The 26,271-nt window shown below is 42.9% G+C and overlaps 2 protein-coding genes across 2 annotated transcripts in view; both read left to right on the forward strand.

Annotated features, from left to right (window-relative positions):
- NSMF (NMDA receptor synaptonuclear signaling and neuronal migration factor) overlaps nt 1-20,190 on the forward strand; it is a 39,228-nt gene extending 19,038 nt beyond the window's left edge. Inside the window, exons 7-16 of the mRNA XM_060757435.2 lie at nt 2,911-2,963; nt 3,257-3,346; nt 5,190-5,311; nt 5,602-5,685; nt 9,754-9,787; nt 9,918-9,988; nt 10,674-10,753; nt 11,829-11,931; nt 12,823-12,898; nt 14,287-20,190. Coding sequence (XP_060613418.2) covers nt 2,911-2,963; nt 3,257-3,346; nt 5,190-5,311; nt 5,602-5,685; nt 9,754-9,787; nt 9,918-9,988; nt 10,674-10,753; nt 11,829-11,931; nt 12,823-12,898; nt 14,287-14,384 — 811 coding nt within the window. The 3' untranslated portion in view covers nt 14,385-20,190. The remainder of the gene's footprint in view (nt 1-2,910; nt 2,964-3,256; nt 3,347-5,189; nt 5,312-5,601; nt 5,686-9,753; nt 9,788-9,917; nt 9,989-10,673; nt 10,754-11,828; nt 11,932-12,822; nt 12,899-14,286) is intronic.
- Nucleotides 20,191-25,684: 5,494 nt separating this feature from the next.
- The window catches only part of ENTPD8 (ectonucleoside triphosphate diphosphohydrolase 8), a 21,762-nt gene continuing 21,175 nt past the window's right edge, over nt 25,685-26,271 (forward strand). The window contains exon 1 of the mRNA XM_060757758.2: nt 25,685-25,824. The gene's annotated coding sequence lies outside the window, so the exon portion shown is untranslated. The remainder of the gene's footprint in view (nt 25,825-26,271) is intronic.

Raw genomic sequence — 26,271 nt, forward strand, 5'->3', positions numbered from 1 at the left:
ATTCGGAGTATTTCGGAATTGCGCATAAAGCATGTCCAAGTGAAGTCTACATAAGATACAAAGTCTACGTAAAGATTCTCCAAGCGACAGAACAGCAAAAGCTGGAGTTAATCGCTCCGGTAAAGGTAGAGGAGCGTCTCCGATGTTCATTTCGGTGTTTCTTCCGTCATCTCGATGGGCTTTGTGGTTGTGTTGCCCGACTCCGGATGCCTCCGGTTCAGCCTCTTTATGTGTTGTGCTCCGAGTGTGAGTGTTTCCATGGCAACTGGATCCAGTGTAGACACGAGTGTTGTGTTCTCTCGGAAGAACGGGGTGGCTCTCCTTTCCTCTCTTCTCACGCGCGCAACGTCTTGTCCGTGGTGCATACTCGGAGCAATGCATCCTTCACTTCTAATCTTTTGCATCACTTGTATATATTGATTTGAGTCACTTTTCCCCCTTTCCTGAGGATTTTTCCATTGAATCGTATGATTTGTTATCGACACGGTTATAGGAGGGATATGGTTAATCTTTGTTTATTTTTCCTCATTTATACATACGTACACAAAATGGGACCCAAGTCTCAATGTTAATTTAATTGATGTTTCATATGCATAACATGCATAGCCTGGGGTTAATGTTATAGAACAGCGGTTCTCAACTTGGGGGTTGTGACCCCCAGAGGGGTCGTTGGGCCATTTTCGGAGGGTCGCGAAGCTACCTTGGTTGGCTCCGCCCCCTCCGAAATGGCTGCCGACCCCCTGTGCCAGACAAAAAGCTAGCACTCCTGGTCAGCCCCTCCGCCCGGGACAGGAGGACTGCCCAAACTGCAAGGTTGTGCGGGCAGCCTTTCTGCCTGGCCCTCGCTATTTATGTTGGAGATCAGAATGCTCCTTGATGGAAGGGGAGCTATACATCCCAGTAGCTCCCAAATACCAAGGCCTATTTTCCCCAAACCTCTCCAGTATTTTCTGTTGTTCATGGGAGTTCTATGTGCCAAATTTGGTTCAATTCCATTGTTGCTGGAGTTCAGAATGCTCTTTGATTGTAGGTGAACTACAACTCCCAAACTCAAGGTCAATGCCCACCAAACTCTTCCAGTATTTTCTGTTGGTCGTGGGAGTTCTGTGTGCCAAGTTTGGTTCAATTCCATTGTTGTTGGAGTTCAGAATGCTCTTTGATTGTAGGTGAACTATAAATCCCAGCAACTACAACTCCCAAAGGTCAAGGTATATTTTCCCCAAACTCCATCAGTGTTCACATTTGGGCATATTGAGTATTGATGCCAAGTTTGGTCCAGATCCATCATTGTTTGAGTCCACAGTGCTCTTTGGATGTAGGTGAACTACAGCTCCCAAACTCAAGGTCAATGCCCACCAAACCCTCCCAGTATTTTCTGTTGGTCGTGGGAGTTCTGTGTGCCAAGTTTGGTTCAATTCCATTGTTGCTGGAGTTCAGAATGCTCTTTGATGGCAGGGGAACTACACATCCCAGCAACTGCAACTCCCGCATGTCAAGATCTGTTTTCTCCAAACTCCACCAGTGTTCATATTTGGGCATATTGAATATTTGTACCAAGTTTGGGTTCACAGTGCTCTCTGTATGTAGGTGAACTACATCTCCCGTAAATCATAGTCTATTCCTCCCAGGCCCCTCCAGTATTTTCTGTTGGCCATTGGGGTTCTGTGTGCCAAGTTTGTTCCAGGTCTATAATTTGTGAGGGTCTCAGTGGTCTATGGAAATCAGAGCTGAATCGGTTCAAGGTACTGCAAATCCCATCATGCATTATCCATACTCCCCGAGCATATTGTATCGATGATCAACATCTATGGATTTGGGAATATTTTGAATTATCTATGATGGAGAATCATTTCTCTGCAAAGAGAGTTATGGGATGCAACTTAAGCAAATGAATCCAGAGGTTTGAGAGGTAAACTGTCAAGTGTATTCCAATTGACTGATAGAGTGCTGGTGCCACCTAGTGGTCATGGTTAGCATGACGACAAAAGATGAAACAGTGAGTTTGCTAGAGTGCTGATGCCACCTAGTGGTCAAGGTTAGCATGACGAAAAAGATGAAATAACGAGTTTGTGCAATTGCGAGATGCCAATTTTTTTTAAACCCAACAAATAAAAAAACCAACAAAATAGAGGTGCTAACATATAAAAACCAAGTACCAAAATGATCCCATACTAGCTTGAGAGACGCATATCTAACATATGTTGCCATTTTGTTGACCGCTCCAAGTCGCCTCTGGGCTGAGAGGGGCGGTATATAAATATAGTAAATAAATAAGTAAATAAATATCAAGGTGCACATTCTTTAGTCCGTTGCCACTTTAAACCTCTATTTGTCGAAGGCTTTCATGGCCGGAATCACTGGAATCACCTCTCAACAAAAGATTGCCCCAAGCACTGCCAGGCCATCAAATGCTAATCAAGGTACTCAGTTGAAACATTCACACCTAGCTCCAACAGACAAGAGTTCTTTGTCCCACCCTGGTCATTCCACAGATATATAAACCCATTTTCCTAGTTCCAACAGACCTCACTACCTCTGAGGATGCTTGCCATAGATTCAGGTGAAACGTCAGGAGAAAATGCCTCTAGAACATAGCCATATAGCCCGAAAAAACCTTAAACCTCCATTGTTTGGCATTTGGAGCATAACACCCCACAAAGACTTCTTTCTTTTATCTCCGGGGTGCATCTACACTGTAAAGTCAATGCAGTTTGACACCACTTAAGTGCTGTGAAATCATGGAAGTTGTAGTTTGATATAGTCCAAACTATTGACCAAGGCAATTTTCTCTCTCTTTCCCTAACAGTAGTACTTTCTTCCAAAACGTGTTTCATATGATTGTCATATGACAAAAGTGCCCCTTCCTACAAATGTTTCAAGGTCTTTCGTGCTTTCTTGTTCTTCTTTCAGAAACTTCAGGAAGCATCTCCGAATGGTGGGGAGCCGCCGCATGAAGGCACAGAGTGAGTGAAACCACCATTGTTGGGATCCTATATATATATATATATATATATATATGAATCCAATGTTCTCCTCCAGATCCCTTGATGGACAATGGGACTTGTGGTCAAAGCATCGTGAAGGGGGGGGGAAAGATTGGGGACCTTTCTAAGTCGCTTCTTGCCTCATTTGCTCATCCGGACCGAACCATATAGAGAAACATTCCCCGCCTTGCCCTTCTCCTGTCCCGTGTTTTGTCCCGGTCGTGAAAAAGGCTGTTGTTACGATTCCCTTATTATTGTTTAATTTGTTTTAGCCTTTGCCGAGCGGCGCGAGAGGAGCTTCAGCCGGTCCTGGAGCGACCCCACTCCCACTAAGCCCGAAAACCTCAATGATTCCCGAGAAAGTACGTTCCTTTGCGTCCCCGCCTTCCCCCCCCTGGACCAAAAATAATAGGAATTGCAACCCAATGAAAACTTACCTAAGTCATTTGGTTATATAGTATATATAGTTGGATGTCAAAGATAGGCAAGGAGGCCAATAGGTGCGCTGGCAAGAGACACAGCGGTGGCGAAGCAAATCCACATGTTGTCCTCCGTGTTGACATTGCAAAGCTGGAAAAGAACCCATTTGGCACTACAGCTCCCAAACAAAAGGCTGGCTAGCAGATTCCCAAAGTGTAACTTTCCCAAGATCGGGTTTACTGTTTGCATGCTACTTCCATGAGCCACATAACAACAACAACAACGTATTGTGATTGTTGTTGTTGTTGTTGTTATTATTATTATTATTATTATTATTATTATTATTGGATCTGGGACCCAGGGACTACTGTTTGCATGCTACTTCCATGAGCCACATAACAACAACAACAATCACAACGTATTGTGATTTTTGTTGTTATTATTGGATCTGGGACCCATGGAGTACTGTTTGTGTGCTACTTCCATGAGCCACATATAACAACAATAATATGTTGTTGTTGTTGTTGCTGTTGTTATTGGATCTGGGACCCATGGAGTACTGTTTGCATGCTACTTCCATGAGCCACATACTACTACTACTACTACACCAACAACATATTGTTATTATTAGTATTAGTATTGTAATATTATTATTGGATCTTGGACCCATGGTATACTGTTTGCATGCTACTTCCATGAGCCCCATATAATGTATTGTTATTATTTTACTATTAGTAGTACTACTACTACTACTACTACTCCTTCTACTATTATTATTGGATCTGGGATCCGTGGAGTATTGTTTGCATGCTACTTCCATGAGTCACATATAATAACAACAGCAATGTATTATTATTATTTTTATTAGTAGTAGTAGTACTGCTACTACTTCCACTATTATTATTGGATGTGGGACCCATGGAGTATTGTTTGCATGCTACTTCCATGAGCCACATATAACAACAACAACATATTGTTATAATTATTGTTATTGTTGTTGTTTTATCTTGGACCCATGGAGTACTGTTTGCATTCTACTAATGTAAGTCACTTAAAATAACAATAACAACAACAATCTATTTAAATAAATTACTATTATTATTATTATATGTGACTCATGGAAGTGGCATACAAACAGTACTCCGTATGTTACTGTTCGTATGCTACTGTTCGTATGCTGCTTCCATGAGTCGCATATAATAATAATAATAATAATAATAATAATTTATTATAATTTGTAATAATAATAATAATGAGTTTTATTATTGTTATTGGATTGGGGAACCATGAAGTGCTGTTTTCATGCTACTTCTGCAAGCCACATATAATAATTTTAATAATAACAACAACAATTTATTATAATTTGTAACAATAATAAGAATAATTTGTTTGGATCAGAGACCCATAGAGTACGGTTTAGATGGGGGACCCCTTGAGTACAATTAGTTCCATTCCCAAATTAATTTGGGGATTTGATGGGCAAGAGCTGGGTTGTAGTCCATGATCAGGTTGAGTTAGCTTTTGGTTTGCCTTCGTACACACGCTACGTTGGGGTTTGATTTAGTCCCATCTCGGAGGGCATCCAAATCACGTTTCGAACATCCTGCTCAAAGGCACCAGATGCTTGGTTCCGCTGTCTTAGCCCAACACCAAGCATCCTTTAGGGCTTCATCCTTGACCATCTTCCATAGGACAATGGGGAAAGCCTGTGGGCGCTTGGAGATGTCTTGCGTACATATGTATGCGGAGAGATTCCAATCCTCTTTGTTTCCCCCCAACACACAGGCCATGACCCTCCGGATCCATGCTGCGTTCCCGAGAAGGGAGTCGACCTGAACTGGGAGGCGGAGAAGGAGGCCGAAGCCACCGCCTGCAGCGGGGAGGACTTCGTCCCACCCAAAATCATGGTGAGTCAATGACCACCGATCAGAACTCAATGACCACCTATCAGAGCTGTGGCTGCCTATCAGAAATCAGCGAGGGCCTATTACAGATCAATTAGTGCCTATTAGAGATCAATGAGCACCTATCAAAGATCAATCAATGCCTTTCAGAGAGCACTGACTGCCTATTAGAGACCAGTGACCACCTATCAGTGGTCAATGACCACCCATCAGAGAGGTTTATATTGAATATAAACATTGCTGACCGTTGGCCACAATATGCTTCTTTTCCTGCTTTTTCTCCTTTTCTCCAGCTCATTTCCTCCAAAGTGCCCAAAGCGGAGTACGTCCCCACCATCATCCGCCGGGACGACCCATCTATCATCCCCATTCTCTATGTAAGTCTAGGATGAAGCCGTGCTCTTTGGTTTGTCCTTCAATTTATTCTTCTCTAAAATTATTATTATTATTATTATTATTATTATTTGAAACACAACAAGATGAGTCCACAGCAGATACTCTACTGGCTGTTGTATTGGATCACTGTTGTATTTTTTTCGGGTTATATGGCCATGTTCTAGTGGCATTCTCGCCTGACGTTTCGCCTGCATCTATGGCAAGCATCCTCAGAGGTAGTGAGGTCTTTTGGAACTAGGAAAAGGGGTTTATATATCTGTGGAATGACCAGGGTGGGACAAAGAACTCTTGTCTGCTGGAGCTAGGTGTGAATGTCTCAACTGAGCACCTTGATTAGCATTTGATGGCCTGGCAGTGCCTGGGGCAATCTTTTGTTGAGATTGTATACATATATACAATACATTGTATATATGTATATACACTCACATACATAAACACACATAAATACACATACAAACATACAAATAAAAACATATATACACACACGCCTGCAGATACATACACATACATATATATACACACATACAAACATAAACACACACATATATATACACAACCACACATACCTGCAAACATTCTGCATAAATTAAAATGTGCTGTCTGTTTATGGGGACTCCATATCTCCCAAACCTTGAGAAACTACAAGTAGATAATTGGCCGTCTCCAAGGATGTTCCCCAAAGGGATACCCAGATGTTCTATCATCCTATGAGAGGCTTCTCTTTAAAGATATGTGAAAGGTTCAGGGTGGGAAAACAACTCTTTTCTACTTGAGCCAGGTGTGAATGTTGCAATTGCACACCTTGATTACCTTTGAAAAGCCTTGCAGCTTAAAAACCTGGCTTCTTCCTGCCTGCGGGAAACCTTTGTGGGGAGGTGTTCCCTAGACGAGATTGTTTCATGTCTGGAATTCCTCTGTTTTCTAAGGACCACAGCAATGTGTGGCCGGGTACAGCTAGTGTCATAATACAGATGTCATATTGATACAATTTTACTATGAGTTAACCTTTGCCACCCTCCTGTGGACACATCAGGCATTGCACCCCCATGTTATTCTGCCCCTCCATTGAAGCCTATGGGGCATCTCTCTGCCCAGGACTCCTATGTGTTGTCCTTTGCTGCCCTCCTGTGGACACATCAGGCATTGCGCCCCCTTGTTACTCTGCCCCTCCATTGAAGCCTATGGGGCATCTCTCTGCTCAGGACTCGTATGTGTTGTCCTTTGCCGCCCTCCAGTGGACACATCAGGCATTGCGCCCCCATGTTATTCTGCCCCTCCATTGAAGCCTATGGGGCATCTCTCTGCCCAGGACTCTTATGTGTTATCCTTTGCCGCCCTCCAGTGGACACATTGGGCATTGCGCCCCCATGTTATTCTGCCCCTCCATTGAAGCCTATGGGGCATCTCTCTGCCCAGTACTCCTCTGTGTTGTCCTTTGCTGCCCTCCTGTGGACACATCAGGCATTGCGCCCCCATGTTATTCTGCCCCTCCATTGAAGCCTATGGGGCATCTCTCTGCCCAGGACTCCTATGTGTTGTCCTTTGCCGCCCTCCTGTGGACACATCAGGCATTGTGAGCTCTTGTTACTCTGACCCTCCATCGAAGCCTATGGGGCATCTCTTTGCCCAGGACTCCTCTGTGTTGTCCTTTGCCGCCCTCCTGTGGACACATCAGGCATTGCGCCCTCTTGTTACTCTGACCCTCCATTGAAGCCTATGGGGCATCTCTCTGCCCAGGACTCCTATGTGTTATCCATTGCTGCCCTCCTGTGGACACATCAGGCATTGCGCCCTCTTGTTACTCTGACCCTCCATTGAAGCCTATGGGGCATCTCTCTGCCCAGGACTCCTCTGTGTTATCCTTTGCTGCCCTCCAGTGGACACATCAGGCATTGCGCCCTCTTGTTACTCTGACCCTCCATTGAAGCCTATGGGGCATCTCTCTGCCCAGGACTCCTATGTGTTATCCTTTGCCGCCCTCCTGTGGACACATCAGGCATTGCGCCCCCTTGTTACTCTTCCCCTCCATTGAAGCCTATGGGGCATCTCTCTGCCCAGAACTCCTATGTGTTGTCCTTTGCTGCCCTCCTGTGGACACATGAGGCGTTGCGCCCTCTTGTTAGTCTGCCCCTCCATTGACGCCTATGGGGCATCTCTCTGCCCAGGACTCCTATGTGTTATCCTTTGCTGCCCTCCAGTGGACACATCAGGCATTGCGCCCTCTTGTTACTCTGCCCCTCCATTGAAGCCTATGGGGCATCTCTCTGCCCAGGACTCCTATGTGTTATCCTTTGCTGCCCTCCAGTGGACACATCAGGCATTGCGCCCTCTTGTTACTCTGCCCTTCCATTGAAGCCTATGGGGCATCTCTCTGCCCAGGACTCCTATGTGTTGTCCTTTGCCGCCCTCCTGTGGACACATCAGGCATTGCGCCCTCTTGTTACTCTGCCCTTCCATTGAAGCCTATGGGGCATCTCTCTGCCCAGAACTCCTATGTGTTATCCTTTGCCGCCCTCCTGTGGACACATCAGGCATTGCGCCCGCTTGTTATTCTGACCCTCCATTGACACCTTTGGCTCAGGACTCTTATGTGTAATCTTTTGCCACCCAGGACCATCATTGGTGGAGTTGAGAGTGCTCTTAGATTGCAGGTGAACTATACATCCCAGGACCTACAACTCCTATAAATCATGGTGAACCCTCCCAAAACCTCTCTAGCATGTTCAGTTGCCGGTCAATCCCTCTGTTTGCTGTGTGCCATAGAAAAGAATAGGAAAGGGTTGAGCAAGGAAGAGGCAGTGGGGACTCTCTCTACACCAATGGAGAGAGTCAGGAGCACTGGGATGTCTGTGGTGGAGAAAACACATCAAATCTAGGCTGGAATCATGAGTGTGTGAAAGCCGTCACTTGGAATTATGAGTGTATGAAAGGGTGAAGGGAGAGGCAGTGGAGACTCTCTTCACAATCAATGGAGAGAGTCAGGAACACTGGGCTGTCTGTGGTGAAGGAAACACATCAAATTTAGGATGCAATTCTGAGTGTATGAAAGGGTGAAGGGAGAGGCAGTGGAGACTCTCTCCACAATCAATGGAGAGAGTCAGGAACACTGGGATGTCTGTGGTGGAGGAAGAACAGAGAATCTAGGATGGAATTATGAGTGTATGAAAGCTGTCTCTTGTAATTATGAGTGTATGAAAGGGTGAAGGGAGAGGCAATGGAGACTCTCTCCACACCAACAGAGAAAGTCAGGAACACTGGGATGTCTGTGGTGGAGGAAACATATCAAATCTAGGATGGAATTATGAGTGTGTGAAAGCCGTCACTTGGAATTATGAGTGCATGAAAGGGTGAAGGGAGAGGCAGTGGAGACTCTCTCCACACCAATGGAGAGAATCAGGAACACTGGGATGTCTGTGGTGGAGGAAACACATCAAATCTAGGGTGGTATTATGAGCGTGTGAAAGCCGTCACTTGGAATTATGAGTGTATGAAAGGGTGAAGGGAGAGGCAGTGGAGACTCTCTCCACACCAACAGAGAAAGTCAGGAACACTGGGATGTCTGTGGTGGAGGAAACATATCAAATCTAGGATGGAATTATGAGTGTGTGAAAGCCGTCACTTGGAATTATGAGTGCATGAAAGGGTGAAGGGAGAGGCAGTGGAGACTCTCTCCACACCAATGGAGAGAATCAGGAACACTGGGATGTCTGTGGTAGAGGAAACACATCAAATCTAGGGTGGAATTATGAGCGTGTGAAAGCCGTCACTTGGAATTATGAGTGTATGAAAGGGTGAAGGGAGAGGCAGTGGAGACTCTCTCCACAATCAATGGAGAGAGTCAGGAACACTGGGATGTCTGTGGTGGAGGAAACACATCAAATCTAGGGTGGAATTATGAGTGTATGAAAGGGTGAAGGGAGAGGCAGTGGAGACTCTTTCCACACCAATGGAGAGAGTCAGGAACACTGGGATAAAGTTTATAATCCTAGGTTTAAATCGACTGGGTAAAAACTAAGAATATTTAGCCATCTTTTCCCCTTTCCTTATAGGATCACGAACATGCCACCTTTGATGACATTTTGGGTAAGTGCATAGTTTTGAATTAAATTTGATGGAGTGACAGGAAGTCATGGAAATCCGTAAATCTCCATATATAACGCCTTAATGCTGAAGACTTTTTCCATCTGTTCTTTTCCCCTTTTTCCTTTTGCAGAAGAAATCGAAAAGAAGCTGAACATCTATCGAAAGGGCTGCAAAATCTGGAAGTTGTTGATCTTCTGCCAGGTAAACTACAACTCCCAAGATCCCACAGCATTGAGCCAAAATTGTATCTTTCTCCCTGCAGAGGCTATGTAGTCTTCACATTATTATTATTACTGTTATTATTATTATCTAATATTATATTATATTATTATAATATTAATTATTAATCAATAATCATGTAATAATTTATTATTATATTACATTATATTATTTATTTATTTACGACATTTATATGCCACCCTTTTCACCCCGAAGGGGACTCAGAGCGGCTTACAAGATATATATATATATATATATACACACACACACACACACACATACGTACATACACACAGACACATACAATATATTATATTATTAGCATCATACAATATCAGTATTATATATATTATACTATACCATTATATTGTAATATTATTAGTAATATTACATGTAATATAACATATATAATTATAATATTGTATTATTAGCATTATTAGTAGTAGTATTATGTTGTATTACATTATAATATACATTATAATATTATAAATATTATATGTATTTACAATATATTACATTATATTATATTATTAGTAAAGCACTGTCTTCTGCCCCCTCTCTCTTCACTCTGGCTAGAGCAGCAAAATTATTATTATTATTATTATTATTATTATTATCCAATAATAACAATAATAGCTTCAGATTCTGAATTTCTTTCTTTTTGCAGGGGGGTCCAGGCCATTTATATTTATTGAAGAATAAAGTCGCCACGTTTGCAAAAGTGGAGAAGGAGGAAGATATGATCTAGTAAGTATAATCTAGTTATTATTATTATTATTATTATTATTATTATTTCCCAGTAATGTTATATTCCATATTAATAATATTATTACTATTTTCCAGTGATTTTATATTCCATATTATTAGTAGTAGTTTTAGGAATATAAATAGAACCAAGCAAATAATAATAATAATAATAATAATAATATGGAATATAAAATCACTGGAAAATAGTAATAATATTATTAATATGGAATATAACAATACTAAACTAAACATCATGACCACAACCACCATGTCAGACTACACAGAGAAGCCATTGAAATCCACAAGCATGTGGGCAATTTCAACAGAAAGGAGGAAACCATGAAAATGAACAAAATCTGGCTAACAGTATTAAAAAAAACTCTAAAATTAGAACAGCAAAACAACAGAGAGGAAACAATCTGGGACATCTAATCACCTCTCAACAAAAGATTGCCTCAGGCACTGCCAGGCCATCAAATGCTAAACATTCACGTTTCCCAGAGATGATGATGATGATGATGATTACTATTATTATTATTAATCATAACAATATGGAATATAAAAATACTGGGAAATATTATTACTATTTCCCTGGGACTATTAATAAATAATAATAATAATAATAATAATAATGAATATAAAAATACTGGGAAATATTATTATTATTTCCCTGGGACTATTAATAATAATAATAATAATGAATATAAACATACTGGGAAATATTATTATTATTTCCCTGGGACTATTAATAATAATAATAATACTAGGAAATATTATTATTATTTCCCTGGGACTATTTATATTAAGAAGAAGGAATATAAAAATACTAGGAAATATTATTGTTACTACTTTTTCCCTACTATTAATAATAAGAAATACAAAGAACAATATTATTATTCTCATGTTTATTTATACTCAAATAATGTAAGACTCAAAGCGACTTACATTAAACTATAAGTTGTTTATAAGTCAGTTGTTTGTAACTCGGGGACTGCCAGAACATAAGTAAAATGCTAGGAAAAATGACAATAAATGCAATGGATGAATCCAATACAGTCTTTAATTTTTTCTGCAGCTTCTGGAAGCGACTGGGCCATCTGATGAGTAAATTGAACCCGGAGCCAAATGTCGTCCACATAATGGGGTGCTACGTCTTGGGGAACCACAACGGAGAAAAGGTACGGACACTGAATCCAATAAAGTTGGATTGATTGTAGATATTAGGCATGTGCGATCAATACAAAAAATGTTTTTAAACTCATTACAAAATTAGGGGGCGCCGGCGTTTTGTTTCTGAAGTGTTGTTAGTGAAAATCTTGTTACTATAACGTAACGAAATTTTGTTCCTTTTTTGTTATACGAGGGTTGAATGAAAAGTAATGCCTCCACCTTCGTAACTCCTCAACAGATGGCAGTACTGGTATGTGGCAGGTACTGGCTTGTTCAGAAGACTCTCCTCTACAGTTCCATTTTAGCGGGAAGCCTTAGCATTGAATGGTTGTGTTGTTGAAGTGCGTAGTATGTAGCCCTGCGCAGATGGTCGGTCAATGCGACTTAAGCAACGTGCAGTCATTGAAGTCTTGACAGCAGAAGGTGTCACCTCAGCATCTTTAAACTTACATCTGCACGGGGTTCCATACTTCGCACTTTAGCAACACAACCACCCAAAGCTAAGGCTTCCTGCCAAAATAGAACTGTAAAGTAGAGTCTACTGAACAAGCCAGGACCTGCCACATGTGTTGCTTAAGTCTCGTTAACCAACCGTCTGCGCAGGGTTCCATGCTTTGCACTTTAACAACACATCCATTCAATGCTAAGGCTTCCCACCAAAATGGAACTGTAGAGGAGAGTCTACTGAACAAGCCAGTACCTGCCGCCTACCAGTACTGCCATCTGTTGAGGAGTTATGAAGGTGGAGGCATAACTGTGGAAGTTGAAGTCCAAAACACCCAGAGGGCCAAATTTTGTCCATACCTGCCTTAGTTCCTCTGAACATGTCCAAAATTATCAGTTTGTTTCTTTGCCTTGTCCCTGCTACTGAACTGGATATATATTTCTTTGCCTCCCAGCTCTTCCAAAACCTGAAGAATCTCATGAGCCCTTGCCGCGTGACTTTTGAGTCTCCGCTCGAACTCTCCGCTCAAGGTAAGTGCTTTTGGTACGCGATTGCAGGATCAGAATATAAAAATATTGGGAATTATTTTTATTATTTCCCAAGTATAATTAATTTTATTAAGCTTAATATCAATAATAATAATAGTTGGGAATATAAAATAGTGGAAAATATTATTATTTCCCCCGGGATTATTATTATTAAAGGTCAGAGCTTTCCAAACGGTGTGTTGCGACCGCATGTTATTGATTTTATGACAGAGGCGGCGGGCCAATGGGAAAGTGAGCAAGGGCCACAATTGGCCCGCGGGCAGGAGTTTAGACATGCCTGCCTTAGAGGAACTAGAGATGTTCAGATGATAATAATAATAATAATAATAATAAGCAGAGTGATCTTGCCTGCTGTGGACTCATCTTGTTGTGTTTCTAATAATAATAATAATAAGGAATATAAAATATTGGGAATTATTATTTCCCAAGTATAATTAATTTTATTTCACTTTATATCGATAATAATAATAATAGTGAATGTCTAAATCCCCGGGCTGGACTTTTTCCCTCTCCCTTCCCTACCTGTCTTTCTTTCTTTCCTTCTCTCCTTCCCTCTTTCTCTCCCTCCTTCTCTCCTCCCATCCTTCTCTACCCTTCCTTTTTCCCTTCCTTCTCTCCTTCCCTCCTTCTTTCCCTTCTTTCCCTCCTTCCTTCTCTACCTTTCATTCTTTCCTTCTTTATCTCCTTCCCTCCTTCTTTCCCTTCTTCTTTCCCTTCTTCTCCCTTCCTTTTCTACCCTTTTCTTTCCTTCTTTATCTCCTTCCCTCCTTCTTTCCTTCCCTCTCCCTTCCCTACCTGTCTTTCTTTCTTTCCTTCTCTCCTTCTCTACCCTTCCTTTTTCCCCTTCCTTCTCTCCTTCCCTCCTTCTTTCCCTTCTTCTCTCCTTCTCTGCCTTTCTTTCTTTCTTTCTTTCTTTCTTTCTTTCTTTCTTTCTCTCCTTCCCTCCTTCTTTCCCTTCTTCTCTCCCTCCTTCTCTCCTTCCTTCCTTCTCTACCCTTCTTTCTTTCCTTCTTTATCTCCTTCCCTCCTTCTTTCCCTCCCTTTCCCTTCCCTACCTGTCTTTCTTTCTTTCCTTCTCTCCTCCCATCCTTCTCTACCCTTCCTTTTTCCTTCATTCTCTCCTTCTCTCCTTTCCCTTCTTCTCTCCCTCCTTCCTTTTCTACACTTCTTTCCTTCCTTTCTTCCTTCTCTCCCTCCTTCTCTCCTCCCTCCCTCCCTTCTGTGTATGTGTTTTGTGTGTGTGTATATGTGTATTTGTGTGTATATATTTATATGGACTGTTTGTTTACAGATGGGTCTATGGGCTTGTAATAAAACTATTCCTTCATTTATGGGAACTGAGCTCTTGACATGCCTCTGACTTTTTCCAGGAAAGCAAATGATCGAGACCTACTTCGACTTCCGCCTGTACCGCCTCTGGAAGACCCGCCAACACTCCAAGCTGCTGGATTACGACGACATCTTATGAGGGCGGATAACGGGGGTCCGGAGCGGATATTTTCCTTGGCGCCCATGGGGCTGAGCCGTGTGCCGAGAGAGAGAGAGAGAGAGAGAGAGAGGCGGCAGGGGACTTTTCCGGTGGACTTTTGGGAGCCCAAGAGGGTACGGCAGAGCCGGACCGTTCGGCGAGGTGGCGAAAGCGTCCGGCGACGGCGACCGGATAATTCGACGGAGCGGAAACGGAGAACGGGGCGGCCGATCTCCGCGGGACTGAGCTTGAAGCCGGTCACCGAAGGGCCCAGAACTCCCCTTTTCAGGTCCTTTCTATAAAAAGACATTCCATGCTCAGGTTTTCTTAACTCTAAAGACACGACGGATCATCCTTTGATTTCTCCTCCTTGAGAACGGAGGGGACTCCTCTGTCTTTTTGGCCAGGCCTCTTGGATGGACGCGCAGAGGCTGCCTCGCTTTTGGAGGCAAAGAGAGCAGTCGGTTGGGGACAAGAGGCCAAACTTTAATATAGGGGGAAAGAAGCATAACACACACATATGAATACAGATATAGATACATATAAGTGCAGTTTTTATACGAATAGAGGGAAATATTTAGCTAGCCATCGAGATGTGGAGTAACCAATAGCGGAAACCTTTTGGGCATCTGATATATTTGAGATTGTTTTGTTTTGGTTTTTTTGGGTCGTGTCAGGAGCAACTTGAGAAACTGCAAGTCGCTTCTGGTGTGTGAGAATTGGCCATCTACAAGGACGTTGCCCAGGGGACGCCCAGATGTTTTGGAGACGTGGAGTAACCAATAGCGGAAACATTTTGGGCGTCTGCTAGAAAATATATTTGAGATTTATTTATTTTGTTGTGTTAGGAGCGACTTGAGAAACTGCAAGTTGCTTCTGGTGTGAGAGAATTGGCCGTCTACAAGGACGTTGCCCAGGGGACAATTGGATGTTTTGGTCACGTGGAGTAACCAATAGCGGAAACGTTTTGGACGTCTGCTGGAAAATATATTTGAGATTTTTTTTTTTTGGTCATGTCAAGAGCGACTTGAGAAATTGCAAGTCGCTTCTAGTGTGAGAAAATTGGCTGTCTGCAAGGACATTGCCCGGACATTTTGTTTTTACCATCCTTGTGGGAGTCTTCTCGCATGCCCCCACATGGGGAGCTGGAGCTGATAGAGGGAGCTCATCTGCACTCTCCTTGGATTTGAACCTGCGATCTGTCCATCTTCAGTCCTGCTGGCACAGGTGTTTAACCCACTGCGCTACTGAGGGCTCCATATTTGAGACACACACACACACATATACATACACAAACACACACACGAGGGTTGAATGAAAAGTAATGCCTCCACCTTTGTAACTCAACAGATGGCAGTAACTGGTATGCGGCAGGTACTGGCTTGTTCAGTAGACTCTCCTCTACAGTTCCATTTTGGCAGGAAGCCTTAGCATTGAACAGTTGTGTTGTTAAAGTGTGAAGTATGGAACCCTGCGCAGACGGTCGGTCAATGCGACTGAAGCAACATATGCGGCAGGTACTGGCTTGTTCAGAAGACTCTCCTCTACAGTTCCATTTTGGCAGGAAGCCTTAGCATTGAATGGTTGAGTTGTTAAAGTGCGAAGCATGGAACCCTGCGCAGACAGTTGGTCAATGCGACTTAAGCAATGCATGCGGCAGGTACTGGCTTGTTCAGTAGACTCTCCTCTACAGGTCCATTTTGGTGGGAAGCCTTAGCTTTGGACGGTTGTGTTGTTAAAGTGCAAAATATGGAACCCTGCACAGATGGTCGGTCAATGTGATTTAAGCAACATGCAGTCATTGAATTCTTGACATGGACACTGAATTCTGTAGAGGAGAGTCTACTGAACAAGCCAGTACCTGCCACATACCAGTACTGCCATTTGTTGAGGAGTTACGAAGGTGGAGGCATTATTTTTCATGCAACCCTCGTATATATATTTGAGAGAGGAATATATCTTCTGTACACACACACACACACACACACACATATATGTAACTCACCAGCAGAACTGGTTTAGTTTCGATCCGCGGAGGGACCCTCAACGTCGGAGCGATTCCCTTCTTTCGAATAGTCAACGTGCGCTTCTATATACAAACTACATAGAAACGAATAGCCATTTTTCGGGGGAAAAGACTGTTCCGCATTTGTTATCATCGCTGCCTCTCCTTTCTCCAAAATGACCGGTTTTAATACATAGACCCGCAGCTCAATTTCAGAGCCAAGGCCTCTTTTGTGTGTGTGTGTGTGTTTAGTACAGGATTTGGGGACAACTTGGTGAAGCGATAAATCTTTCTTGCACTAAAGCAACAATCCAACTATAGTTGTTGTGAGTTTTCCAGGCTGTCTGGCTATGTTCCAGAAGCATTCTCTCCTGACGTTTCACCCACATCTATGGCAGGCATCCTCAGAGGTTGTGAGTCTGTTGGAAACTAAGAAAATGGGGTTTATATACCAGGGATTGAGACATGAGGCATGTGTGAATGTTTCCATTGGCCACCTTGATCAGCATTGAGTAGTCTTGCAGTTTCAAAGCCTGACTGCTTCCTGCCTGGAGAAATCCTTGGTTGGGAGATATTACCTGGACCTGGATGGGAGAAAAAAAACCTCTTGTCTGTCTGTGGCCAGTGTGAATGTTGCCGTTAATCGTCATTATTTGCATTGAATGGCCTTTCAGCTTCAAAGCCTGGCTGCTTCCTTCCTAGGGGAATCCTTTGTTGGGAGGTGTTAGCTTGCCGTGACTGTTTCATATCTGGCCATTCAAACTCACAGCACCCCAGTGATTCCGGCCATGAAAGCCTTTGACAGCAATCTGAATCTTCGGAAGGTTGGTTTCAGAGCTGTCTGGCTATGTTCCAGGAGCATTCTCTCCTGACATTTCACCCGATATCTATGACAGACATCCTCAGAGGTTGTGAGGTCTGTTGGAAACTAGGAAAATGGGGTTTATATGTCTGTGGAATGATGTCCAGGGTGGAAGAAAGAACTCTTGTCAGCTTGAGGCAAGTGTGAATGTTTCCATTGGCCACCTTGATTAGCATTGAGTAGTCTTGCAGCTTCAAAGCCTGGCTGCTTCCTGCCTGGGGAAATCCTTTGTTGGGAGGTGTTAGCCACTCTGAATCCCCCCATATTTCACATTTTCCTAGTTTCCAACAGACCTCACACCTTCTGAGTTTGCCTGCCATAGATGTGTGCAAAACGTCAGGAGAGAATGCTTCCAGAACATGACCAGACAGTTCGGAAAACTCACAGCAATACGATGGGTCAAAAACAATGGAATCTATATATTTAATTAAAGACGGCAATTTTCTAATGCGTCACTTACTTGTCAATACACCTAATTTCCTTTGGGCAAAATAAAGTGGGATATAAATACATAGAATAATAATAATAATAATAATAATAATAATAATAATAATAACAACAACAATAATAATTTTTCTTTATTGATGGTAGAAATAGTTTTGATAGTTTATAATCCATATCATGGGGCAGACGCTTAAGTGGCCAATGGTCATACGTTTGTTTTTGTTTTCTCATCGTGTCAGGAGCGACTTGAGAAAACTGCAAGTCGCTTCTGGTGTGAGAGAATTGGCCGTCTGCAAGGACGTTGCCGGGATGTTTTGATGCATTCCCATCCTTTTGGGGAGGCTTATCTCATGTCCCCGCATGAGAAGCTGGTCCTAAGTAGGGTTTGTGATAGAAAGCAATTCAAAAGTGTGTCTGGACAGGGGCGGCTAACCCATTACGCAAAGTAAGCATTCGCAGTAGAGTTGATTTTCCCAAGGAGCGCTCTTGAGGTGCTCTTGGGGGAAAATAGACCTTGACATATGCGAGTTGTAGTTACTGGGTTGTATAGTTCACCTACAATCAAAGAGAATTCTGAACTCCACCAATGTGTCCGGATATGGGTTTCTCACCTGGAAAGCAACAGCAACGGATAGGCCTATTTTCCCAAAGCTTTCCAAGCCATATCCTCTGTCACATGTTGCAATATTTCCATGAATCCGAATCCTTGGATGATCCGGATTCCCGGAAACGCATTCAGGATTATGCTTAGCTCGATGAGGCCTTTTTGGGGAGCGGAGGTGTCCGTTTTTGGACCTTTCCGGGGTCCTTTCTCTGTAGGCTTCAACCTAATCTACCTCCCTGTAATTCAAAGCCATTCGACTTCCCGGATTCACAACCCGCTGCCACCGAAACGCTCCCTGCAAGGCAGTACCGAAATTCCACTGACACAACTCCCCGCAAGGCAGTACCGAACCCATCCATTTCCTTTCCAACCGGATCCAGCGATGGGGAAATACCAATTGTCGCCCTGGATCCAGGTGTGAAACGAACACACGTCCTTTGGAGCCCGATCACAACGGATCCGGAAAGTGGTCCGAATCGGTGCCGAATGTCACTGCCAGCTCTCCAAAGGGTCCTTTGACTTTAGGCCCTTGGATGTGTTTTGTCGCTTTCCTTTTTAAACATAGGACAGTGCAATGCTTTTCTCACTTTGCATATAATAACAATAACAACAACAACAACAATCATGCAATCAATTGAATCCCAAAGTGCAGGTGCTGATGTGGACAGCATTATGAGAAATACCAGGTTGAATGTATTGCTTAAAATAACTGGATGCTTTACTTACTTACTTACTTACTTACTTACTTAGGTGATCCCTCGTAGACGAGGATGATGGTCCTCCAAGCGTAGTATCTTGGCGGTGGAGCCCTATTATTGATCCATATGTTCTCCCGCAGTGTTCAGATGGAAGGCGGTCCCGGTCAAGGTTCCTCTTGGCACGTTTCTCCCTCTACTCGTGCCGCTTCGAATTCTGCAGCACTGCTGGTCACAGCTGACCTCCAGTTAGAATGCTCAAGGGCCAGGGCTTGATGATGACGATGATGATTGACTAGATGATGATTGATTGATTGACTGGTGCTCCAAATCTGAAGACATCCCAGACATAAAAAGCGGGATATTATTATTATTATTATTATTATTATTATTATTATTATTAACAACAGCCATATCATTGATTGATTGTTGTTACTAACAGTTGGATGATAACGATGATGATTGATTGACTGAAGCTCCAAATCTGAAGACATACCAGAAATAAAAAGCGGGATATTGTTGTTATTATTATTATTATTAGTAGTAGTAGTAACAACAGCCATATCATTGATTGATTGATTGTTACTAATAGTAACTAATATTGTTACTTGTTAGTTGTTACTAATAGTAACAATCAATAGTACTAATAGTAACAACAACAACCATAACAACAACCATAGAGTAACTAATATTGTTACTTGTTACTAATAGTAACAATCAATAGTACTAATAGTAACAACAACCATAGAGTAACTAATATTATTACTTGTTAGTTGTTATTAATAGTAACAATCAATAGTACTAATAGTAACAACAACAACCATAACAACAACCATAGAATAACTAATATTGTTACTTGTTAGTCGTTACTAATAGTAACAAACAATCAATAGTAGTAATAGTAACAAAAACAACCATAACCACAACAACCATAGAGTAACTAATACTGGCTGTTAGGAATTGAGGGAGTTGAAGTCCAAAACACCTGGAGGGCCGAAGTTTGCCCAGGCCTGGTGTAGATTCCGAGCTGCAGTTTGAATGTTGGATTTTTTGGAAGCAGATCCGAATTCAAATCCCGGCTTCCAACCCGGGTCCCTCCCCAACTTCCGGCTCATCTCTTGTCCCCGATCCTCTGTATCCAAGGGCCGGCCCTGGGTCTGAAGACACGGATGAATAAAGCCAAAACCTTGACGATGCCCAAAGTGTCTGTCGTGGTTCTTCTCTCCTGTTGTTCCGGATTTGGTCTTTTCTACTTTTTGGCAAGTTTGGTCCCGATCCATCGTTGGTGGGAATCATAGAGCTCTCTGGAAGTGGGTGAACTACAGCTTCCATCATCCATGGTCACAAATCCCATAATCAAGTGTCACTACAACTCCCGTCGTTCAGTGTCACAACAACTCCCATCGTTCAGGGTCACTACAGTTCCCATCGTGTAGGGTCGTTGCAAATCACATCATCCAGGGTCACTACAACTCCCATTGTCCAGGGTCACTGCAACTCCCATTCTCTAGAATCACAAGTCCCATCATTCAGTCACTACTCTCACCGCCCAGGGTCATTACAGCTCCCATTATCTAGGACCCCATCTCCTACAATCAAGGGTCACTAAAATTCCCATAGCTCAGGGTCACTACAATTCTCATCCTCGAGGTTCGCTACATCACCCACCTTCCAGGGTCACTATAACTCCCATCATTGAGGGTTAAATTCCCCATCATCAAGAGTCATTACAACCCCCATTGTCCAGGGTCACTACAACCCCTATTCTCGAGGTTCACTACAACTCCCAACTTCCAGAGTCACTACAAGTCCCATTATCTAGAATGACAACTCCCATCATGCAGAGTTACTACTCCCACCACCCAGGGTCATTACAACTCCCATTATCCAGGACCCCATCTCCCACAATCAAGGGCCACTACAACTCATATAGCTCAGGGTCACTACCATCCCCATCCTCAAGGTTCACTACATCTCCCACCTTCCAGGGTCACTATAATTCCCATCATCGAGGCTCAAAATCCCCATCATCAAGGGTCACTACAACTCCCATTGTCTAGAATCACAACTCCCATCATGCAGAGTTACTACTCCCACCGCCCAGGGTCATTACAACTCCCATTATCCAGGACCCCATCTCCCACAATCAAGGGCCACTACAACTCATATAGCTCAGGGTCACTACCATCCCCATCCTCGAGGTTCGCTACATCTCCCACCTTCCAGGGACACTATAACTCCCATCGTTGAGGGTTAAAATCCCCATAATCAAGGATCACTACAACTCCCATTGTCCAGGGTCACTACAACCCCTATTCTCGAGGTTCACTATTATTATTATTATTATTATTATAACTTTATTTGTACCCCGCTAGCATCTCCCGCAGGACTCGACGCGGCTTACACTACAACTCCCACCTTCCAGAGTCACTACAACTTCCATTGTCCAGAATCACAACTCCCATCATTGAGTGTACTAATATATTATATTATATTATAATATTATTTAATAATATATTTTACTATATTATTATATTATTTACAGTTATAAATTAGTATTTTATATTATTGTGTTCTATATATTATATTATTAAATTATTATTATTTTACTATTCGGTCTATTTTTTAATAGTAACTCTCAAGCAACCAGCAACTATATTCATGCAGCACCAATCTATCCCATAGATGCCTGTTAATTGAGAGTCTTTGGAGAAAGAAAGCATCCGGAAAGGGTCAACGTGTGGTTTCCTTGTCATCGCACATCTCTCAATGCCTTTATGGAGATTCAGCGAAGCGTCTGCAATGTGCAAGTGCCAAGTTTCGGAAAGCGTTCCAAAATGTCATTGCAAAGCGTGAAATGTTTCGCACGTTTGGTTTCGGACTCAGATCACTTTATCGAACAAGGCCTTGGTTTGTTGCCTGTTTTAGATGCATTTAGATGCATCTGACTTATAAATATACATTATAATAACAACAATAATAAACATAATAAACATAAAAATAAACATAATAATACTAATAAAATAAATATTATAATAATAAAGCCAAAATAAACAACAACAATATAATAGTAATAATAATAATAATAATATGTGTAGGTGCAGTGCCTCAAGACCTTGGCCTGCACTTAAAAACAATCAACGCTGACAAAATTACCATTGGTCAGCTGCAAAAGGCCACGCTACTGGGTTCTGCACTCATTATTCGCTGATACATCACACAGTCTTAGGGGGTCCCAGGGATTATTGGCACACTGGGTACTGTGCCTCAGGACCTTGGCCTGCACTTAAAAGCAATCAACGCTGACAAAATTACCATCAGTTAGTTGCAAAAGGCCATCCTACTGGGTTCTGCACGCATTATTCACCAATACATAACACAGTCCTAGGTGGTCCCAGTGGTGATCAGCACACTGGGTGCAGTGCCTCAAGACCTTGGCCTGCACTTAAAAACAATCAACGCTTACAAAATTGCCATCGGTCAGCTACAAAAGGCCACCCTACTGGGTTCTGCATGCATTATTCGCCGATACATCACACAGTCCTAGGTGGTCCAGTGGTGATTGGCACCTGGGTGCGGTGCCTCAAGACCTTGGCCTGCACTTAAAAACAATCAACGCTGACAAAATTATCATCAGTCAGTTGCAAAAGGCCACCCTACTGGGATCTGCACACATTATTCGCCGATACATCACACAGTCCTAGCTGGTCCAGTGGTGATCGGCACACTGGGTGCAGTGCCTCAAGACCTTGGCCTGCACTTAAAAACAACCAACACTGACGAAATTACCATCGGTCAGCTACAAAAGGCCACCCTACTAGGATCTGCATGCATTATTCACCAATACATAACACAGTCCTAGGTGGTCCCAGTGGTGATTGGCACACTGGGTGCAGTGCCTCAAGACCTTGGCCTGCACTTAAAAACAATCAACGCTAACAAAATTATCATCAGTCAGTTGCAAAAGGCCACCTTACTGGGATCTGCACACATTATTCGCCGATACATCACACAGTCCTAGGGGGTCCCAGTGATGATCGGCACACTGGGTGCAGTGCCCCAAGACCTTGGCCTGCACTTAAAAACAATCAACACTGACAAAATTACCATCAGTCAGCTGTCTATCAAATAATAATCATACTATGTCCATAGGAATGGGTTTGAGTGGCTATTTTGGAGAACCGGGTTCAAATCTCCTTCGAAACCTCGGTTTGTCTTCAGGTGAGTCACACTGTCTCAGCCTCAGACCAGTTCACCTGAATGTCACCGTCAAGCCAGAAAGGCCTCGGAGGCACACAACGCCCATGCAAATCACCGAACGCAGGGCTACAATTACGCTGACAATTCCCGTCACTTTTGATTCACGGTCCACTAAGAGATGAATGACAGCAGGATCCGTTCTCCGTCCGGAAATGAGCGATGGATGAGAACCCATTCTGGGACCATCCTGGGACGCAAATTAAAGGAAGACTCAGAGACAAACCCAAGATGTGGGCTCGCTCTTCAAAACAGTGGTTGGGAGGTGTTGGGAGTTGTAGTTTTCGATATTCTCTCCTTCACTCTTGTTTTTTCACTCTCTCTTTTCGCCTCTTTTATTCCCTTGCTTTCATTTCTATCCTTCTCTCTCTCTATCTGTATTTCCTTCCTTCTTTCTTTATTTCTCTCCTTCTTTCTATTTCTTCTCTTTCTTTCCTTCTCTTTCTTTCTTGTGTCATTTCGTTCTTTCTCTCTCTTTCTCTCTTGGTTTCTTTCTCACTCTTTCTTTTTGCCTTTCTTTCTTTCTTTCTTTCTTTCTCGTTCTCTCCTTCATTCTCTCATTTTTCCTTCCCTTTATTGTTTTCCTTCCATCCCTTTCTCTCTTTCTTCCTCTCCCTTTCTCGTTCCCTCATTCATTCCCTCCTTTCCTTCTCTATTGTTTTCCTTCTATCCCTCTTTTAACATTTCTTTCCCTCCTTCTCTCTATTTCTTTCCTTCTCTTTTTCTTCTCCCACTTTCTCGTTCTCTCCTTCATTCTCTCTTTTTCTTTTCCCTCTCTTTATTGTATTCCTTCTATTCCCCTTTCCCTATTTCTTACCATCTCTTTTTCTTCTCCCACTTTCTCATTCTCTCCTTCATTCTCTCCTTTTTCCTTTCCCTCTATCCTTTCCCTTCTGTCCCCTCCCCCCTCATTTTCTATTTCTTTCCTTCTTCCTCCCTTTCCTTCTCTCTTTCTTTTTTCCTCCTTTCTTGTTCTCTCCTTCATTCCCTTCTTTTTCCATTTCCTCTATTGTTTTCCTTCTGTCCCTCTTTCTCTTTATGTTTTCCTTCCTCCTCTTTCCTTCTTTTGTTCCTTCTCCCACTTTCTCATTCTCTCCTTCATTTTCTCCTTTTCCCTTTCCCTCTCTTTATTGTCTCGCTATCTCTCTCTCATTCTCTATTTCTTTCCTTCTTCCTCTATTCTATTCTATTATTCTATTTCTATTAGTTATCTCTTTCTTTCCTTCTCTCTTTCAGTCCTTTCCCAGCTTTCTCATTCTCTCCTTCATTCTCTCCTTTCCCTTTTCATTTCCCTCTTTTTTCTTCTATCCCTCTTTCTCTCCCATTCTCTATTTCTTTGCTTCTCCCCCTTGCCTTCTTATTTCTCTTCCACTCTCTTTCTTTCCCTCTCTCTTTCGTTCCTTCTCCTGCTTTCTCATTCTCTCCTTCATTCTCTCTCTTTTCCTTTCCCTCGCTTTATTGTTTTTCTCCTGTCTCTCTTTCCCTCATTCTCTATTTCTTTCCTCCTCTCTTTCTTCTCTCGCTTTCCCATTCTCTCCTTCACTTTCCCCATTTTCATTCCCATCTCTTTTATTGTATTCCTTCGATCCCTCTCTCTCTAGTTATCTCTTTCTTTCCTCCTCTCTTGAGTTCCTTCTCCCTCTTTCTCGTTCTTCATTCCCTTCTTTTTCTGTTATCTTTCTTTCCTTCTCTCTTGCGTTCCTTCTCCCTCTTTCTCATTCTCTCCTTCCTTTTTTTATTTTATTATCTCTTTCTTTCCTTCTCTCTTTCAGTCCTTCTCCCGCTTTCTCATTCTCTCCTTCATTCTCTCCTTATTCATTTCCATCTCTTTTATTGTTTTCCTTCTATCCCTCTTTCTCTCTACTTCGTTCCCTTCTTTTTCTCTTGTTATCTCTTTCTTTCCTCCTCTCTTGCGTTCTTCCTCTTTCTCACTCTCCTTCGTTCCCTTCTTTTCCTCTTGTTATTTCTTTCTTTCCTCCTCTCTTGTGTTCCTTCTCCCTCTTTCTATCCTTCGTTCCCTTCTTTTTCTCTCGTTATCTCTTTCTTTCCTCCTCTCCCGCGTTCCTTCTCCTTCTTTCTCGTTCTCTCCTTTAGTTCCCTTCTTTTTCTCTCGTTATCTTTCTTTCCTCCTCTCTTGCATTCCTTCTCCCTCTTTTTCATTCTCTCCTTCATTCTCTACTTTTTCCTTTCTTTCTCTTTACTGTTTCCCTACTATCCTTCTCTCTCTCTCTCTCATTCTGTATTTCTTTCTCCCTCACCTGTGTCCCAGGTGAAGGCAAAGGCCCATTTCCTTCTTCCCGGACACCCTTTCTGTGCGAAGCCCTTGCCCTTGTCTTGGGGGGAAGTGGCCTCGGGAGGCCCAGCCTTTGCAAACAAACCAGGATGTGCCAAAGGGGAGTTACCTGCCGGCCTTTGCGGCTAGAAAAGGGGAGGTAGGGACACATCCAGTGACAAAGGCAGGAAGCCCAGAAGCAGGTGGATCGGCAGAGCCAAGACCCACAAGGAGGCCACCTTCCCCTTCGCAGGCTGCAGATCCGGTCACTCCACCCCTCTCCTGCCACTCGGCTCCAAAGGTAAGTGAAGGTGGCACGACACAGAGTGATGGATGCAAAGTGCAGGGAAGAGATCCCACCTGAACACTGATAAGAACAGATAGGAAGAGTTCACTTCCTCGAGATTCCAGCTGAGTCTTCTTCTCTAGAAGGACATCTGTCAAGTGGGTTTACTTCCCTGAGAGTCCAATGGAGCCTCCTTCTCTAGAAGGACATCTGTCAAGTGGGTTTACTTCCTAGAGAGTGCAATGGAGTCTCCTTCACTAGATGGTCATCTGTCAAGAGAGTTTCCTTCCTTGAACATCCAATGGAGTCTCTTTCTCTAGATGGACATCTGTCGAGAAGGTTTACTTCCTCGAGAGTTCAGTGGAGCCTCCTTCTCTAGAAGGACAGAATCTCCTTCTCTAGATGGACATCTGTCAAGCGGGTTTACTTCCTTGAGAGTCCAATGGAGTCTTCTTCTCTAGA

Source organism: Anolis sagrei, chromosome 11, assembly GCF_037176765.1.
Source record: "Anolis sagrei isolate rAnoSag1 chromosome 11, rAnoSag1.mat, whole genome shotgun sequence".
Lineage (NCBI taxonomy): Eukaryota > Metazoa > Chordata > Lepidosauria > Squamata > Dactyloidae > Anolis > Anolis sagrei.